Below are 20,863 nucleotides of genomic sequence, written 5' to 3' on the forward strand. Positions count from 1 at the left end.
TCATCTGGCTATTCCCCATGTGTCAAAATAACAAATATTTTTAGAAGTCATTTGATTTCTGTGTGTCACATAAGGAACATATGCCTGCTAGCAAGTATGCTTACAATTTTAAGTGCAATCTGATGCATAACACCCTGCTAAATGGAAGGAGAATTAGAGCTGAAGCAAAACAAACAGATCCTGCGCTTAATTTGATAATAACGATTTTATCCGGAGCTGGCAGGAACTGGATCTTCAGCTAGTTTAATGATTTCCATTTACCAAGAAACCTTGCAGCAGAGGAAGCAGCACCTTTTTAAAGGCTGGAGCAATTAATGCCACTGAATTTTTGCAGGGAAGCTGTTTATGAAGGCAACGGGAGGCCGCACAGCAGGGAGCAGCGCTGGAGCGCAGGCGAATACACGGGAATTTCCTAGGGAAGGGTGTGAACCTGCGATAGCCATTTGCACGCACAAGCTGTTGGACTCATCCATCCTCTCACCCCTGCTGGCCCCGGGATCAGGGCTATCCACACACCCAGCAGGGAAACGCGGCTCCAGCGCGGTCTCCCGGGGAGGCCCCCAGCCCTCGGAGCCGGACAGGCCTTACGCCAAAAGAGGCTTCCTACAAACAGCCATAAAAAGCCCCGCCAGCCTGCCCGCGACCGGCACATTTCACTGCAGCCGCCGGCCAGGAGAAAGCTTCCTGCTGCATCTGGCGGCGTGTCCGCGCACGGCTGCCTACACATCTCAACTTGAATTTGAGAACTATTCCTACACTGCCTGGACAGCCGTGCTGTTCTGTATTCCCATGTCCTCGGGGCAGGCGGTGCAGCCCCTCGCCGGCACTGTCCGGGCCGGCTCCTTCCCCCGCACTCCCGGGCACAGCGGGGCCGGGCGGCAGCGCGCCTCTCCCCGCCCCCGGCTCCGGGGCCTGCGTTTGGCGGGAGTCTATAAAAGGCCGCCGTGAGACGAGGCCGCCGTCCTCCTGCCTGAGGCGCCGGCACCGCACCATGATCAACCCCAACTACTACCCCTGGGGCTACGACAGCGACAACGGTGAGCGAGGGCCGCGCCCGGCCCGCTCCTCCCGGCACCGAGCCCGGGCGAAACGGGGCCCCGCGTCCCGAGGGAGCACGGCGGGGCAGACGGGCTCCGGGCGGGCCCGGGGCTCTGCAGGTGGCGGGGCCGAGGCCGCTGGGCTGTCGCCCGCAGGCGCAGAAGAGGCGAAGCCGGTGGAAGGAGAGGTCAATGGCAGGGGGGTCTTTGAATTAAATAAAGTCAGTTTTCGTACTGTTAATGTAAATTAAAATTTGACGTACCGATAAAATCCGGCTTTGGGCTAGCGCCAGTGCAGGAAGAGCAGTGCTGGGCCGCAGGCCCCGCCTGCCTGGAGAGGTTGGGGTGTTGGTGGTCTCTTGTTCCTGCTCTCCTCTCTGCAGGAAGAACAGTTCAGCATTGGTCAGGCTTTTTCCACGTGAACTTCTTGGTAAAGCCACGATGATAATTCAATCCACGTTTCAAGTTCTTGGGATGTCCAGGGATCGGTGGCCTTTTCTCCTTGCGTATGGCCACATGGTACCACATTTGAATCATCTGGGTATATTCCATCATATTTCTAAGCCACTACTGGACTTGGAGTGTACATCTCTGGTTTTCTTCCTTGGCATATTATCAGTCTCCTAGAAGTCAGTCTTGAGGTTGCTATAAGAGTTTAGGATTTGAAGTATCCAGTATTCCAGCTAGAAATCATCTGGTTGCTTTTTATACATTGAAACTCTTGATAGGGTGGGAAGAACAACCAGCCATTTACTTATTAATACACTTAAGTGATGTTCTGTACTTAAGCAAAGCCAAGCTTGTGTTAATTTTAGCAAGTATAATTCATTTCTCTCTGGAAAAGATTTTCGTGATACTTCTCTGTACTTTTTTTGTAGGACCAGATCAGTGGCACAAAAACTACCCTTTTGCAAAAGGGCGCCATCAGTCACCGATTGAAATCAATAACAAAGACGTGCATTATGATAGTTCTCTACTGCCATGGTTTGCTAGTTATGATCCCGGTGCAGCTAAGACCATCCTCAATAATGGGAAAACCTGCAGAGTTGTGTTTGATGATTCATTCGATAGATCAGGTCGGTTTTGTTTTGATCTCTGACTGTCATTATATATAAGTGACTTTCTCAATCTGCATGGAAGAGCCTGCTCTGAGTGTTCAGGCTGTCAGAAGGGTTCTGTGTACTGCCTGTGTGTGATGTACAGGTTTCTCTGGCTGGCTACTCTGTGCTACTGCTGGGAAAGGTCTGGGTCTCCTTTTAAAGGTCATCAGTAAAATCCTAGGGAATGGAAACCACCACAAAGAAACGTGGTACAGGATCAGCTAAGGTGTAAGATAAATTTCTGGGGCTGCAAAAAGTCATTGCAGTTGTGTTGCTTTCCAGAACGTGGGGGGCCCAGGCTTTATCTGTGAGAACTGAATTCCATTTTGCCTATTTGAGATGCCCAGCAGAACATCTTAAGTTATAATGTTTAAAAACTCTATCCTTGTAATTTGTGATAAGTGAAGTGACAAGCCAGATGTTGCCACAACCTCAGGGTATTTAATCAGTTAAAACTCTTTTTGGCATTCATGAGGTTTTGCCTTAATGAAGATTATAGGGCTGATAAATTTCATTGTGTCAGGTTTAATGTGCAAAATCTTTTATCCACTTGCAGCTATGAGAGCATACAGTGTATAGACTTATTTCTTACCTGCATTCAAACTTTCACTTTCTATATAATTAGGACTGACAGCTGTAATTACTATGAGAAATTTTACTAATAGATTGTTTCATGTTAAGTATATATGGACATGGATTTGATTGAATTTAATGGATTTTTAACTAATTACTTGGGTTTCACGAAACAGAGGATCGAAATGTATGTACACTGGACTAGTTAATATACTGTCAAAACGCACAAATTACTATGCAGTCAAGAGTTTTGCAAAGTAGGAATTTTCAATGTTATTTGAAGAAAAAATATTGATGTCAGATAAAATGGTACACAAGTAATGTAGCTTTGGCATATGAGATCTCCATGACTATTACCATTTTTTACCATGTGTTGTGTTTGTAAGAACAGCATCAGATATACCAATGGTAGCATCTTCTGCATAAAAATAAAAGTGTAATTAAAATAACTCAGATTTTGAATAGGAGGGAGTATCCAGGCACAGCAATCTACAGTATGGATGCAGCACTCACCACAAAGAGCAGAAAGTTTCAGAATGTTCTGAAAATTTTTTCAGATGAACTTCTCGGTAACTGTTGTGTTTTGATCTCAGAAATAAAAAACGACTCTGCAAAAAAAGTAGGTGTCTATCTCAACTCTTTGAAGTTCAACTCATGAAGTCATTCATTGTTTGTTGTTATGTCTCCCTTGTTATACCATTGCCTGCAGAGTCTGTGGGTGGTGTTCTTTCTCTAATATAATGCTAATTGCAGCACAAATTCCACTGTGCATACTCATACTGACTTGAACACATTTTCAGTTTTTTAGGGTATGTTTGGTGGCTTATTTTTTATGTAAAAGAGCCACCAGCTGCAGAAAGCATGCATATGCAATAGCAACCATATAGGAATGAAGCTTTTATTCCTTTGGAACAAAGACATTCTTTCTCTCTATGTCTGTGTATGTGTCTGCCACTCTGTCTACCTGAATTATTTCTGAGTTAACCAGAAAACTAAGGGCTTCATTTGTATCCCTGACTTTTTCAGTTATAGCGGTCATATGTACTTCTGTCTACATTTTCATTAGTTTGGATAAAATAGATTGCTGAATAAATTGCCAAAATGAATGATAAAATTAATTACTTTGGATGTCTCCAAGTTTTACATCCATTGTATATCCTGCCAAGACCACTTGGAATATTCACAACTAGGGACAGTCTCTTAAATGCAAACAATTAGAGTGTCATCCAATGTAATTCAAGTATTACGTTGAAAAAGGCCTTATTACTTTTGTGTTTGGGGTTAGCCTAGTGGAAGGAATTTAAGAATTTATTTCCAGCTATTTATAAAGTCTGGTTGACTTTAAGAATCTGCTACAAAACTGAAAGCTTTGCTGACCTTGCTGACAGCTAGAGTTGCTGTAGGAGCAGTATCATACCTCTGCTGCCTATCCGTACAAGTTAATGGATTCTGGTGGACTCAGTTTCCTCTCTTAATACCCACATAGCAGGACCTTATGCACTGTAAAATGACTGCAGATGGGGGCTGAAGTCTGAAAATTAAGGAAAGAACTGGGAATTAAGTCAAACCTAGGTGGCTGGGCTCAGTAAAGCACACCAGAACTTGGGTGCTTCGGCAACCTACCTACCACTGCTATGTTTTTTTTGCCTGATTGGCAGTTCAGATACTCTTTTAGATCCAGCAGTGACCCAGTGTTGGTTTGAATTAGGGCTGAAGTCTTATTTCCCCTGTCAGAATCCATTTATTTCTAAAATTCAAAAAATATATCAGAGAAGTTTCCTGAGAACTTCTAAGTGGTGGGAGTATTGTCATGGTGCTCTTTGAGATATGTAACTTCCTTACAGTTACTAACTCTTTGGCTTTTGTTGTAATACTTTGCTTAGATGTTCACACCAAAGCGTTTGTTTGAGAAACAGTAAAGATACAAAAGCCTGGTAATGGAACCAGCCTGGTAATGGACAGAGGAGCTGGGGAGAGATACACTGAGCCTACATCACGTGGATGCCTTCCTTCATCTTCCCTGTTTGTTTTTTGTTTTTGTTGGTACTTCCTATGGACGTTCATTAACCAAACAGATTCCTACTTCTTTTAGTGGCTTTCAGCTGGGTGACATCTAAGCGCTTGGAGTTCCTCAGTGCAGGCACACATTCTTACAGGGTTACCTTGATGCTGTTTTCAGAATCATTCCTATCAAAGAAATGTGTGGCTTAGAAAGTGGATGATGCAAAAAAAAAAAAAAAAAAAAAGAGAGAGAGAGAGAAGAAAAAAATCAGACACAATTACTGTAAGAAGTCAGAGCTTGTTGCTAGTCAGCTTGACTAGGGCTTGTGGCAGCATTTCCTCAAATATCTCTTTGTGGGAAATCTCATTTGTTTTTGCAAATGAAATTTGGATTATTAGCTTCTGGTAAATAAGACATTCATTTGTTCAGTGGTTATTATAGAGTGAGGACAAATCCCAGTAATTTTAATTCAGCCAGGGGGATGTCTGTCCATAGACATTCCAATTTTGGTTGATTCCTGCAAAACGTTACTTAACATTTTGTCTGCTGAATTTACACTGGAGAGAGCTAGTAGCTCTTACAAGAATAGCTCCAGTAAATCCCAGTGCTTTCATAGTTGTGGTACCACTCAGTGACTGTACTGCATAAGGCAAAAGGCAGCAAAGTTAAATTCTACCTTCAGTGTAACAGCACATCTGTCATTTGTTGTGTCTGCATGAAGTTATTACGAACTCCTGTACTTGGGTACAGGGAATTTAGGATTTGAGCTTCTGTTAACTTCGAATTTCTGTTGTTAGAGTTAAAAATACTTGACTTTTAATTCTCATCAAGGGCTTGCTGAGGCTACAGCTACACAGAGGACAGTCAGTTTTCTGCCCCGGAGATGGGTCAGCCACTTATTCAGCCCTGCACAGATCACTAAAGAAGATGGTTCGGAAGTTCACTGATGAACAGGCTCTGATCCAGGGGCACAAAACTGGCAAAGATGTGTTACAGTGTAGGTGAGGGTGGGTGGCAGGTTGACAGACTGTCTGACACTTCTCTTTCCCAGTCTGTCCCTAAAAGAGTACAAAGTTCAAATAGAAACAAAAGTAATCCTGCTGCATATCTATTCAGTGCTTGCTTAAAGAACATTTCAGTGAGAACAGAAACTTGAGTTCCAAAAGCTTTTAGGAAACACATTTTATCCCTGCAGTTAGCCAGTTTCAGTACAGAAATCCTCTTCTGATCAGAGGCTTTTTTTATAACTCCTAAAATGTGACACTGATGTGAAACAGCTGTGGTTTCTCTACTGCACTGTTAGATTCTATTATGAAGCAGCATAACAAAGGCAATGTGTCTTTTCAATTGTCATAAAATAGTATATAGCTAATTTAATTTCACTGTGGTTTACCAGTTCATTTTCTGGATTTGGCAGGATGCAAGATCATAAATCTTCCTAGAACAGTCATTTCTTCTCATGTTTGTAAACACAACTCATCTCATGAGTCTGTTTTGTTCTCTGTTGGTTTTTCCACCTGGCTTTCATGATATGCCTTTACAGCAAACAGGAAAGGCATTTGTGCAAGATAACTTTGCCAGTTTTACTATAGTGAGGACAAATGACAATTGACACTAGCACAGATTAACAACCAGGCCCCTACAGAAGCTGCTCGGCAAGTGCATGTACATATTTGAAAAGCTGCTTGTCACTTTTCTGTTGTCAAGGGCACCCAGCTAGCTAGTAAAATAAAGTGACTGCAGCAGCCATCTCCACTCAGCTGCATGACACCTTCATATTGCTGTGTCACAGAGTGAGACAGGGTTTTCTTGCCTTAGTTACATACATCCTTCTGTGCAACACTTGCCCTAGTGATTACTTTGAAAGTGAAAAAAGCCCATTCTTTTATTAGCTCATTTAGTCTCATGCTGCTCAGCTGATGACAGATCAAATAAAAGGTGAGCTTTTTTCCAGACCAGATGTCTGTATGTGTGTCCATGTAGGATTGTTCCGTAATAGATCATTCTTCAGTGTGCATGTGTGGGGGCACAGAATTTGGGCAAGATGGACGTGACATTTTTATGACTGATGGGTCATTGAGGGTGATGTACAAACCCATTTTGAGTCAGTCACTGAGCAATGGGATGAGAATTTGCAACAATAAGGCACCAAAAAAGGAATACTTTTCTCCTGTCTTCCTGAGCTGCTTTGTACATTCCTGCACCTGGGCCATGTTACTTTAATGACATCAAGTTTAAGGGAATTACATTCTGGTAATTCTGCTGTGACTCGCAGATATTTAAGGTGAACAATTCCTTTGTAATAATTGTCAGAAAAATTCCCTGTTACATGTAAATAATATATACTAACATTGCTGAAAAATAATGGCAAGATACCATATCTTCTTTATCTATAAGCTTTTATTTTATTTTTCTCTTATGTGATTGTGCATTTTTATTTTTGTAGTATTGAAAAAAAAAAAGCCCAAGAGGATAAAGATATGTTTAGAATTTAATTTCCAAAGCACATGCTTTAAAAAATATCATACTAATTTTGAGCTATGCAGACATAGTTCGGCATTTTTTATGTTTTAAATATTGGAGAACTTAATTCTTGTAATGGCTTTGTTTACTTTTTCCCTTTTCAAAAATGCAGGAAAATTTCATTTGCTTACATTGTCATTTTATGTATTTGTATGTTCAATACTACATACCTGTAATTAAAAGAAAAGAAATACCTTTTTGTCCTTCAGGAGATGTTGTTTGCATCATTCTTTCTGCCTAAAGTGTGCTAGGTAAAAGTTACTGTCTATTTATAGATGAGTTAAGCTGGAATGTGTTGGCATGAGATAATGCAGAGCTTCACCTCATGCCCAGTCAAAATGTCTTGCTGATGGCCCATTAGTGGAAATAGTGACATATTTTTCCCTTAAAGAGGATTATTTGGCCTTACAGATCTATTTTAATGGAGAATTGATGGCCCTGTCAGCTACTACTCTTACCCTGATTGTGTTCACCACAGTTCTGAATGTCTGTGGGAAGAAGTAAAAGAAATTGGTTGAGAATAACAGCTTGCTCAACTCTTAATGCTGCATTTCTTGAGACGATAATGGATTTTATCATTTTTAGATTGAAGGATATTTTTCTCTGGCATATAAAGACCTGTTCTTAAGGGCTGCTGAATGTTTTATAGGAATGCTATAATTTCTGTCTTCAAAAAAAGTGAATGAGAATTGAGCGTTTTTTTAGTATTTGGTAAATGTAAAGATGTTCTCCCTGTTTTGTTGATCCTTTCAAATTGCCTACCCTTGTTTACAATACTATTTAAAAATGGTGACATTATTTAGCATTCATCACAAGCTGAATTTTTCTTTAGGAAAAGAGCTTGCATTCTCAGTGATTGATTTTCTGGTTTATTTGCTGTTTTTCTTTCTCCCATAACTGGAGGGAGCAGCCATTAGTGCAAAAGCAGCATCAGTAATTTCACAACTTTTTAAACAAATAAGCCATAGCCTGCAGTAAGATACACAATTTTGTAGTGTTTTGTGGGAATTTGTTTGTCATCTGGCACTTCAGTTGTTGATCTCAATCGTGGTTATGTTTGTGTACTTTCATATCAGCAAATCCTAGATTCAGTTCAGGATGAGATTAAGACATCTAAATTTAGATGTCTTATTGTGGGATTTTAAAAGTTGGTGGGTTGTATCTAAACTGCTGTTCAAGGCAATGGAGTTGGAGTTCTAGGAGTCCAGAGAGCAATTCAGGTCACTGTCTGTTGAGTGTCTACTTTAAGGCAAGCAAAATTACTCTAGAGGCTTGACTGTTCTGATTAGGGGTCAATTCAGTTACCCAAACACAGGCATCCTGTGACATGGTTGATAACCTAATGTATTTCCCCTTGCCTCCACATACTGGTTTAGAATGTACAATTCTTCCATAGATTCTGGAGCACATCTCTCAGTCCTGTCCCAATGTCTCTGGACTATTCCAGAAAGGACTAGGTGCACATTTATGCAGCTGAATTAAGTTAGTGATCCCTAGTGACTGTAATAGAAGCCTAGGCACAAAAGTTCTTCTTTACCTGTAAGTGCATATAGCTGATGTGTGGCTAAAATCAGTGCAGATTTTCAGAACATAGGGCATCTGTATAGCAAATATGTAAATACAGGTGTAAATATTGTAGATGCATCAATTTTATTGTAGATACATAAACTTAAATGTATAAACTTAAAAGAATTGGGAGATCCTTGAGTCTGATGCTGCTGCAGATTATCAATTGCAGTGCTGAGAGGTGGGCCACTCCCAGGAGTCTACAGGCTGCGGCAGCTGCACTTCCACTGGGGCTCGTCTGACGACCACGGCTCAGAGCATGTTGTGAATGGAGTGAGGTATGCAGGAGAGGTAAGACCCGCTACTTCTTGCTTTTAAGCAGTATGTGAAACCAAATCTGTTGCTATTGTTCTAGTGGGACAGAATTTATAATTTCTCTGCTTTTCAGGGAATTCTTTCTATTTATTTATTGGTGCCTTTTTATTCTTACTCCCATTGATTCTTCTAAACATGAATCGGATTGAAGTCATTCTCACAGCATGAGAAAAGAAGAGTACTGTGTGAAACAAAGGTTTCCATATTCTCAAACAAGTGTGGTGTGAAACAGCACAGCAAGACTGAATTACTCAGAAGCAGTCTGGACTTACTAAAACAGTATTCTGAAAATACAGAATTACAGTAGAAGTATAAAGTAGCAGTGATATAAAGGTGGGAAGAATGAATTACCTTGGTTCTTTAACACTTTAGGATTGTAAAGAAAATGAGAAATGTAGACTAATAATGTACCTGAATGACATTCATATGGATTCTTTGATAGAGTTGCTGTAATTTGAATGCCAAATGGAATGAATCACATATCAGTAAATGATGTCTGAGCTGCATGTTCTACCTGCTTACTTAAGCAACTTTTCTTCAGCTTTAAGATGAGATTCCAGGTTTTGGGTTTTTGTCATTTTCTTATTCAGATATTTATAGTTTATTTGAAAGCAAACAGTATAATTATTAATGTATGACAGATATAACTAATAGATGACTTTGCTGTCCCTTTTTTTTCCTCTTTTCTGGAAGGCCTCATTATCATTCATTGTTGCCTCAAATGCACACAGTAATGTGAAGAACTGTAAATTCAGCCTCTGATGGCTTGCTGTTGAATAATGGGGAGTTTTGACATGTTTTTCTTTTTCTCAAGCTACATTTGTTACACTGGAATCCCAAATACAGTAATTACCTTGATGCTAAGAGAAGAACTGATGGGATAGCTGTTTTGGCCATATTTTTGCAAGTAAGTACAAGCATGCAACCCTTCTTTACATTGATACTATGGAGTTTCTATTCTTAGAGGGTTAAAAAAAAGCAAAACCCTCTGAGTATATTTCTAGGGATCCTACCACATTGAAGGGGTTGACTTTCAGTAATGTATCCTTTCAAGTTACAGAGCATGAGTCATATTATCTCAAGTGGTATCCAAAACTACACACACTTGTCCCTGCAGCTATTGTGTCACTATGTGGCTCATGGAATGGAGACATGTGTCAGAAGTGGCCCTCTGACCAAGGGCAGACAGCTGTCTTTTTTGCTAACTGGGGACAGATTTCAAGGACGTGGATCTCTTCTAGGTTTTTCATGAACTTTCTCTCAAACAAAACTATCTCACAGGCAATATATATTACTCATCCTTTTTTTTTTTTTTTTTCCTAATCCTTTTAGGGGCATGCAGCCTTAGCCTGAAAGTATTAGCTGTTGCTCTCTCTTGTGTAATTCATATTCTGTAGAGACAGCACTAGAGATAGAAAGCTGGATGTATTTTTGAGATCAGCAATTGTAACCAATATATCTGACCATGAAATCTGTGTTGTGAAATTACAGAATGTTAGAATGTTAGAATTGTTATGTTAGAATTGCTGTACTGATACAGTTTCCCCCTTGGTATCATAATGTCTGTTGGGATACAGGCAGAGGTAACAGACAGAAGACATAGCTTACTAAGCTGGTAGGGGTGATAGGTTGAGTTAATGTATTATAATTTTATAGTTGATATATGCTTAGATGCTCATATAGAAAAATAGGAGAAAGAAGAAACCTGGTGAAGCAGAACTCCTTGCTTAGCTCATGCTTTTTTCTTTACAGGTAGGAGAAACTCCCAAACCAGAGATGAAGAGAATTCTTGAAGAAATAAATGCTATCAAAACAAAGGTAATGATGTTGGGCTTTTCATTATAGGAAGATTGCTCAAAGTCTCTGGAAAAAAAAAATCACGATGTCTGACTTTCTAGTTTTCAAATTCTCCTCTGCAACAATTCCAGACTATATTTGGGAGTAAAACCATGGGTAGCGTTTCCTTAACATGAAAAATCCTTTCTTCCATTTATGTATGAGCCTTCCTTGACTTTAGTGAGGCTTATGAGTTTGCCAAAATGAGTAATTTCCCCAGTCTTTACTCACCTAAAAAGTAGTCATGGAACCTTATTGCCTCAGTGGGGAGTGCCACATAAAAGGTGTATTTAGAAATTGGTCCATTTATTCCTAATATATAGGCTGCCTAATGGATCTCTGGAAATGCCACTGACTAGACATTTGTGTCTTAGATCACATTATGTGATAAATCTCACATTTCATAGGCTGTCTTGCTTGTTATTAGCACAAATATTATAAAAGTGGTACCTGTCTCACTTTGTTATATGGTGACCTAATACAGTATTCAGTAGATAGAAAGAATTTCCATAAGAAACAAGGCCAGAAGGAGAAGTATTTCTGCACAGAAATGAGTGAAACACACTGGTACTGGATGCTGCTTCACATGAGTTAGCTCAGGTACAAGAAATAATATCATGGAGTTTTCTGTTTCATCCTGCTTCTCTGGGCCCATCTGTGAGGGTCATTCAGTCCACCTATCTCACTGCAACATTATATCTCATGTAGATCTGTGCTTACTTTCCTCAGCTCATATATTGGAAGTATCTGAGTTACTCCCTGTTTCTTAAAATAACAGAGCTGCAAAGTAATCTTGGCTACATTTGTTGAAGAGTTTTCTGTTCGGTTTTGTTGTGTTTTTGTTTTTATTTTAAAGGGGAAAAATGCTCCTTTTCCAAACTTCGATCCTTCAATTCTTTTCCCTAAATCTCATGACTACTGGACATACCATGGATCTGTCACTACTCCACCTTGCGAAGAGTGTGTTACCTGGATTATTCTTAGAGAGCCCATCATAGTCAGTTCAGACCAGGTAAACTTCCCCCTTCATTTTATTTACATGCCATAACCTGAATTTATTCTTTTGACAAGGAAAACAATCCTTGAATTTTGAGAAATTACAGGATTAAAAGGAGAGTGAAGAACTAGCCCAGCTCTAACACCTTGGTAGTTCAAGCTCACAGACATCAGAAAGCTTTTTAAATCAGTAAAAACATACCACAGCATAGATAGTAAGAGCTTTCTTTCAAAATCATAATTTATAAGAATACAAATGTAATGGGATTGGTGATTACCCAATCTGTCTGGCCTGTACTGCAGATGGGAGTACAAGCTGAGAGTGTTGAATTACATGTGATACCTCTTTCTGCAAGACATACCAACTTAAATTTTCACAAACTGGAGCAACATGAGCTAATTATAATTTATTGTTAATGTCAAAAACTTCTTCAGTCACTTACTGTAAAGAAGTATTTCTTGTTCATTTACCCTCTAAATTTCTCCCCAATCCAATTAGAGGAATTTGAATGTGCTCTTTCAGCACATTTCAGCCTATGATTCTACTCTTACCACGCAAGTCAGTTTTCTCATCTGAGGTTATTACTCTAGTCAGCAGATTATAATGATAAAATGCCTCAAATTTCAAGGCTCCAGGATACAAAGCACATGAATATTAATCAAGGGACTGACATATTAGGTAGATATTATATTTAGACACATAACTCTTCATTTTAGGTTTTCAGGATAATTTGCTTAGTGTATTCATTGATGTGCATGTTACCACAAAAAGGATTTTTTTTTTTTTATTTTCTAGTACTTTGTATTTAAGTGGCTCTTTATCTTTTAAGTAATACTCTCAGGTATGATGAGAACCTTAGCTGACAATAAATGAAATATGGTAATGTGTTCATATAACTTACAGCTTAATTTTCAGGGTTTATTGAATTGGTCTGCCTCCTGTTTCCTTGTCCATACAAAAATTAAAATACAGGGGCTATTTTAAAGTATTTGTATGAAAAATACAAATATGGTCTGACTGGTTTCCACAAAATTAATTATCTTAGATGTTTATATTACAGAAGGTCAACTACAGATTATATTAGAAAAAAATGTAGTCATTATTGAGCATCTCTGATTTAAAATGCACTTTTAAAGAAATAACTAATCACATTATTGATCCAGCTTTGTGAAAACCCTTTTTTTCACTACAGTTGTGTTTGGGTCATGGTTTTTTTCCTAGCTGTTTTAAAATTAGTGAGTTTTGGGAAACATAACAGACTGTTTTTTAACTATCCCTCCTGTGGAAAAAATGGAGCATTTAAGTTAAAGATGAAATTACTGTGTAAAGACGAGTCATTGGCTCTTACCCTGAGGTAGCTGCTTTTCAGGCAGAATTGGCAGCATGTGTGAGTTATTGTCTAGAAATACAATAGAATTGCTTCCCTCACTCCAGAGTGCCTGCACTCTAAATAATGTCTTCATAAGAGGATTGTGTTGCCAATTATTTCTAATCCTAGACAGTGTAGTACCATGGCAGCCTCATTAATAGTGATTATTTTAAGTGTGTGTGCATTTGTGGTGGATTTCTTGGATGCTTTTGCAGCCAGATGGTAACTGTGTATTAGCCACAAGGGGAAGTGCAGTCGCTGCAAATCAGTGCTCTGCAGGAAAATCAATTCACCAGAAATCCCAGTGAGATATAGTGTGGGTGGCCTAGCTGCTCAGATTACTTTTAATGAAAGAAGAGGAATTTAACTGTGGAATAACTCTGTCTAATTGCAGACTAATTTTTTATCTTTATGTAATCATAGCCTGAATACATGTTGGTTTTTTACTGAGTAGAGAAGATTTTTCACAAATAATAAACCCCAGCACTCTTCTCCAATAGTAATTCATCAGTATTAACAAAACTGATGAACAATTTTCATCTCTTCCTGTACAAATCATTGTTCATCTGAAATCCAAAATTTAATTTCAGAATATTAATACATCGGATGCATATTATGGTGGTTATAGATGTGACCTCATCATTGTTCAGGCAGACTGAGATGGCTGGCTTTTCTGAGCTGTTCAGAGAAGAGTAATGTTGAGATGCCTGAGCTGGCTCAGTCCATAAACTGGAATGAGTTTAATCACAGTGAAGCCAGGTTTATAGCCTAGATAGAAGTTCTGCTTGTATTGGCCTTGAATGTATCCACTCTTCTGTACTGAAGAGTAGATACATCAGCTTGTTGAAGTTCCTGGCAAAAAAAGATGACGTGTGCCCTGCATGGGGGTATGTTTTCAAGTTTACATGGGAAATGTGTGCATACTTTTCACAGTAAGTCATTCAAACAGGGACAAGTTCAAGTGTCTGAATCACAGCTGATGTGCTTTGGGTCTAGTGTTGTGCGTGGTAGGGACAACAAATGAATATAGGGTAGCTGTATACACGTTGCATCCTTTGAAAATCAGAAAGCAGTAGAGAAAGAGTGTTAAACAGTTTTGATGTGTATGAGGAACCCTTCATATGCCATCCCTCAGAAAAGGAAACATACCTTGTTATGGCCAAGGAGAGTCAAGCTGCACACCTTGTTTACACACCATTTGAAACCTAGACTAAGTCTTTATCCAGATTTAAATTCTAATTCCTGTTACTAATAATAAACTTACTGCAGCAAAATATATCCTCTGCTGCAGACTCACCGTGGAAATGAACAATTAGTTTATAATTCAGCTTTAAAACCTGGCAATTCTAAAGGATTCTTAACAATCAGGCCCTAAGACAGGGTTAGAGTAGGTGAGGTTTATTATAGCACATGCTGCTGTATTCACATTTTATGAGTACTTCCCACAGTTTCTGTGGCTGTACACAGGTCTGTAGACAGTACTTAAATGACACTATTTTCACATTCCTGTTCAAATAGGACCCATTTTCCTGTTTTGAATATTCCTAAGAATATCACTGCTAGGAAGAGAACAGAGTACAGTTCTTGTGGTGGTGGCATGAAGGACATCTTTACAACTTTGAAGGAGACTTTTTTCCACAGCTGGACCAGCCTCCTTAGTTAAGTTGTTGGGCTGTAGATTTGACCCCAGAGGATATCCATCAGGACAGCTGTATTTTTGCTCTTCTGCAGATGGCGAAGTTGCGCAGCCTCTCCAAGAACGCCGAGAACGAACCGGATCACCCCTTGGTTGACAACTGGCGCCCGACTCAGCCGCGCTACTTCAGGATGGTGAGCGCGTCCTTCCTCTAGGACGTGGCTCCCGTTGGGTGGCTCTGAGAGGCAGCCTCTAGAAATGAGAGCTGCTTTTGTTTTGTGTCCTTTGCTGCATTTACACAGAACTCCACCTGTAGGTCTGGAGGCTGGAACTTGAGTTGAGGAATGAGAATTTCACTTTCAGAGGATAATGTTTATTTAGGCAAATCCGACTGTTAAAATGGAAGTAGAGAATCTGGTTCTTCATACATGCTTTAACATTAGCTTTTGTTAATAGTTCAAAGGAAGAAAGAAGATGCTACTAATAACTACAAGACAGTTTCCTACTGTGCGCGTGTCCCTTGATGCTTTCTGATTGCATGCTAAAGAGGTTGCAGTTAAGAGAAATAATTGTTTTCACCATTAAAGACATATTTTTCAGTAGATGTTTTCAGCATTATCCATATCCAGCTCTGAACTGCACCAGTTAGTCCACAAGGCATTCTCAGAAATTATAAACTATTTTGGTCTTTGGTACGTAAAATACGAAAGGATAGGAACTTGTATTATAAACATTGATAAAGAGCTAAACTTTTACTTTCTTAAAACAATGGACAGGTGAAACAGGTCTATTCTGAAAACTGTATTCACCGAGATATATGTAGTTAAAACTATGGGAAGGGGGAAGAGCTATTTCTTTTTGTGTCACAACTGGTTGCCTTTATTAAAAGACTAATTTCCATTTTAATATTGTAGCAGTCAAGGTGACATAAATTTTGTGAAGTTGGTCTTTGTATCCTTCTTATATATTTTATTCATGTATGCAAATGGCTTTTCTGTGTAAAAAGGGTGTTAAATAAGAAGAGTACTTAGTATTTTTATTTTTTTGAGACAAATTTGCATTTCATATACAAATGTAATCAATCCTGCTGTCAATGAAATTTGTGCATAAACATCTGAAACCACAGTTGCACTCTTAATCAAAATGCAATTGACCAATGTATTTTTGTCCCTTGTTTTGGCACAAAGAACAATGAAACAGGATTGTAAGCCTCTAATTGAAATAATACTATTTCTGCATTAAAAAAAATCCAACAATAATAAATACATTTACTTAAGATTTTTGTTCTGTAGTTTTTTTCCTATTTAGAAACATGTAAAAGTAACAAAATTTGAAAAAAAAGACCTGTCAATGTCCTCTGTATTATAACTTTATAGAAACCTATGAAACATAGTATCTTTTTCAGATGTTTGTTTGAACTACAAGAGTACTGATTTCACGTGACATCTAAGTGGCTACATCCTTGAGTTATCCACATCTCTTCTTTTAGTGAGATCATCTCTATTCTGACAATGATTTTCTTGCAACATCACAATTAATCAACTTCACAAGTTGATTGCAGAGTGGAAAAGTTCAGTCTGTATCCAAACTCACTAAAGTGAAAGGTAATTTACCACTGAGCTCAGGAAATACAAAGCAGGTGCTGCTCTGGCTGGATTCTTGTCTGCCATGTTGTGCAGAAGGAGGACGTTGCTGAGCTGTTGATGGGAGAGGGGTTATGTTCCTTAATTACAAAAAGGAAAATTGAGGCAAAAATTGATTTTTCAAAATGCTTACTTTGATGTGAGTTAGAAGGTAAAGTTGTTTTATAAGGTGCTTTATTAAACTGAGTTGCAAATTCTAGAGTAGGCTGGTTTGGTTTGGTTTGTTTTGCCTTGCAATTTATGGTATTGCAAATCTGGAACATGTAATCTGGGAGGTTTTTAATGATATGGTAGTTTCCCAGTCATGCTTTGCAAAGGAGCTGTCTGGGTGCTATAAATGCAGCTGAGGTAGGCCTCATCCTCCAGGGCCATGTTTATTAATTTGGAAACTTGAAGCAATCTCTCGAAAGAATCATTTGACTCTTCCATGCAGTTAATTTCATTTTATCTGTATTTATAATTAGTAAAAAGTAGACTAAATTCAGCCCAGGAGAGTTGAAGATAGGAGGAAGTGGAATACTAATGAAAAAGGGTTTTGGCAGTTGTTTTACAGACCCTGTCCCTATGTTCAGGGACTGCTGGAAGTAATGATGACAAATCTAGAAAACAATGGTACAGCAGGCATCAGGGAAAAATGGAAAGAGTAGGAGTAGAAGGAAAATAAAAAGCCAAAGAATGGGGGTGGGGGCGCTTCAGGGACCTTGTGAATCATGCTGTAAGCTGAACATTTGAGGAGATTAGGGAGAGTTCTGAGGGCAGCAGGGAGAAATGTGAGGTGCTGTTAGCATTTAGAATGTGCTCATGTATCTTGCAATTTTCTGCTCTCTCTGGCCGTGTTCATTGTTATTCTGCAGAGGTTACCCCTTGCTTTGCAGCTTTCCCCAAGTACAAGGAAAATTAATCACTGGTATGACTGAATTCAGATCATGTAGTAGTAACATCCGTCATACCTCACTTCTTGCCTTCACATTCCCACTATGTGGCCTAACTGCACTGCAGGAGCAGGGAGCACTGGGTTCAGAACTACCTGGTAAAAAGGAAAGACATCCAATTCTCATCTTGGTGGGGTAGAACACAACAAATTACTGTTGTACTTGATTTTCATATCACGTATGCCTGACTACACTTGGTGACATCAGTGCTAATTATGAACAGCCCCTCTGAAACAGAAATGAGACACGCAGCCCCACTGCACAGCTCATTGGCAGCCCCTACTCCAAGTTACTTTTCATCTACTGCAGAGGTCAGAAATGACATGGTCATGCTCTGTGGTGCTTTAAGTCTTCCTGAAACAAAACATTTTAATGGTATGGCTCTACCTGCATCTGTGTCACTGACAGTCTTGAACATGAGCAAGAAGATGCTGTGGAATGAAATGATAGCTGCAGTAGCACCAGAGATATACTCTTCAACAATCAACTTTAGATAGGATCTCCCCTTCTAAATTTCATCAAACTAAAAGATACCCATGGTAAATATGTGGAGAGTCCACTTTCTTACATTTCTCATTGGGAACCTTTTCTCTAGCCCCAACATGTTGATCACAGAAGTTAGCCCTGGATTTCCTGTCTGCAGCTGGACAGGAAACCATCAACCTTCAGTCTCACTTCGTGGAGCTCTCTGACGCAGGCAAGAGAAGGCAGATACGGATAATCTAAAATTTTATATAAGGATAGATATAGGTTTTAGTGTTGAAGAAGAGCCAAAATTCAGGTGACAAATATTTCTGAAGAATTTAGACCCATTGAATCTTTAGAGCAGGACAAAATTTGATTAAATCTGATTTATACCCAAATTTGTCTATTCTCTATTTCATTAGAGTAATTTTAGGAAAATGAACAGATCTTAAGATCCTTTTTTTCATAATAAATAAGACAGTATTTTGCAACCTACATGCATAACTGTTAATACCATGAGAAGAATTCTGAATTGCTTTGCTCAAGTTTCAGATTTAGGATCACAAATGATTATTGGGACAGATGCTCTGTCCTGTTGCCCAGGTGTGTGGCAGTGGAGCTGGACTCCAATCTGTCAGCTGGGGAAAGCCACCAGAAGAGCACACAGCAAATCCCTAGTCACAGTCATTAGGATGCATCATACCTCGAACAGAACATGCTGAAGTTTGGCTTGGTTTGGAAAATGTTTTATTCTCTCTCCTCAAAGCCTTTTTGCCATTGAAAAGACCTATGCCTCAGTGTTTTTACAGTTTACTGGCTATCTTTGTATATGTATATATGTGTGTGTATCAATATATACACAAAACATGTGCTGTATAAATGGACATTCTGCTGCTGATTTTGGTTAATGTGCAATAGGATTCTGACTGAAACTACAACCTATTTCAGACTCAGGAGAAAAAGCATCCTTCTAGAGAAGTTAGCATGCTTTTAACAAAACCGTCTCTCTCTGGTTCGCTGCCTGCCACACCTAGCTGTCTTCCAGAATAAAATAGTGGAGGAAACGGCTCCCTTCCTCTCTTTTTCCGAGAATAAAATAACTCAGTTTGGAGATGATATCCTTACTTCTGAGATCACTGGGGCCATTGATCACCTTGTCTTGCTTGAAAATGCTTGCTTAAAAGCCTAAGAGCACACTTGCTGATCAGAGACTAGAGCTGGCACTTGGATTCCCAGTTTCAGATAACAGGTCAAGGGAAAGAAGTCTGTGAAGGACCTTGAAAGTCAAAGTGAGTTACGTGTGTTTAATGTGACAAAAAAAGACAGGATTCGTGGAGGTGGTGACACTATCTCCATGGACAGAATGAGAAAACGATGTGAACAAACAGTGGAAAGGTTATGTTTGCTGGTGCTGGAAGAAAGGACATGGCAGCAGGGAGGGTATGAGACAGAGATCCTCAGCTGATTTTAAGATGGTTAGAATAACAGATTTTGTACCCAATATTTTCTAAACACCAATGCTGTTGCTGAATAGGAATGGTTCTTTGCTCCATTTAATTTCAGAACTGCCCTTCTGACTTGGTTGTTGTTTTTTTCAGTTTGAGCTTCTCTTGGAGCAATTCTAATTTATTCTTCACTTAGATTTTATTATTCTCTAGAACTAAATCTTACCACACCTTCAAACCACACTTCTTAGGATGTTATTACTTGGCATAACTCTACAGAATCGTGTTCTTAGGCATCATCTTCTGTTCAAGGCAGAAATCCTTAGTATTCCTTTATTTACTGTTCCACTGATTTCTTCTGTATTCCCACACAAATGACGTGTAGGAGGGATATTCAAAATCACAAGTTCATTTGCCAGTTTTGCAAATACCTCTAACTTATTTCTTCCCTCCCATTCAAATGCTGAGAAGGACATAGAAATACCGTCAGTTGAGAAGGAGCTACTTGCTTTAATGACTGTATCTGGGCCAGGAATACTGTGAGGTAAGTCAGTTACTTAATTGGAAGTTCATGAACCTTTCAACAGTGGTCCTGTTTCTGCTTGAAATGCTCTGACCTTTGCTATCATGTTTCTTCTGCCTTATTAGATAAGATCCTGCTTTAAATCCTTGATGGATTTAATGAAACAAGCGAAGTGCTGCAAGTAGATGTGAATTCTTGACATATCTAGTTTCTAAATTTAATATTTTGGTTCACTCTGCTAATGATACCTCCTGCAGTAAGATGACATGCAGGATGGTATTCCTAAGTGTCTTTATTAAAATTGGGTAAACTAGGTTGCAGTTCTAAAGTAATTTTTAAGCTTAAGAAAGAGTAGCTGAAGAGATACTTGCACAGATACCCTAGGAGAAAAACTGTAGGTACCTGTGTATTCAATTTAAAGTGTCGTCTTTATTTTGCCCATTTAATGATAAAGGCAAAGCCAGAGACACACAAACTGATAAACACTCTGTCAGTGCTGCCCATGGTGACCAACCAGCCCTTATAAACTTCCTTACTGCTTAGGTATTGATTGGCTTTTTGTACATCTCCACTGAAAGCTAACACTATTGGGCCATTTGTAATTAATTCATTTTGCAGTGAGTCAGGGTAAAATCCATGGCACACAAATTTCAGACACCTCTGTGGCCTGTGAGAATTGTCAGTGGGAATGATTGCTCTGTCCTCTTTGAAATGGCTGCACAGCAAACCCGATGGGTTTCCTCCCATCTTCTTGGCTGCTCCATGCAACCTGCAGGAGAGAAAAGCTTTTGAGACAATTTCTTACTTTATCAGATGTGGCTAATAGATTCAAACATGGAGGGGCTAACTGCTACATATGGATATGCAAAAGAACATTTTGTTCTGCTAGGCAAAATGACAT

General features: G+C 39.2%; 1 protein-coding gene across 1 annotated transcript; it reads left to right on the top strand.

The window, feature by feature from the left end:
- The first annotated feature begins 954 nt into the window (after positions 1–954).
- Positions 955–16,223, top strand: LOC136369894 (carbonic anhydrase 3-like). Its single transcript, XM_066333050.1, has 7 exons — positions 955–1,037; positions 1,916–2,113; positions 8,974–9,092; positions 9,931–10,023; positions 10,869–10,934; positions 11,809–11,964; positions 15,050–16,223. Exons 1-7 carry the CDS (start codon positions 992–994, stop codon positions 15,167–15,169), a joined length of 798 nt encoding a protein of 265 aa, XP_066189147.1. The 5' UTR covers positions 955–991; the 3' UTR covers positions 15,170–16,223.
- The last annotated feature ends 4,640 nt before the right edge of the window (positions 16,224–20,863 follow it).

The sequence above is a fragment of the Sylvia atricapilla genome, chromosome 1, assembly GCF_009819655.1.
Source record: "Sylvia atricapilla isolate bSylAtr1 chromosome 1, bSylAtr1.pri, whole genome shotgun sequence".
NCBI classification, from domain to species: Eukaryota; Metazoa; Chordata; class Aves; order Passeriformes; family Sylviidae; genus Sylvia; species Sylvia atricapilla.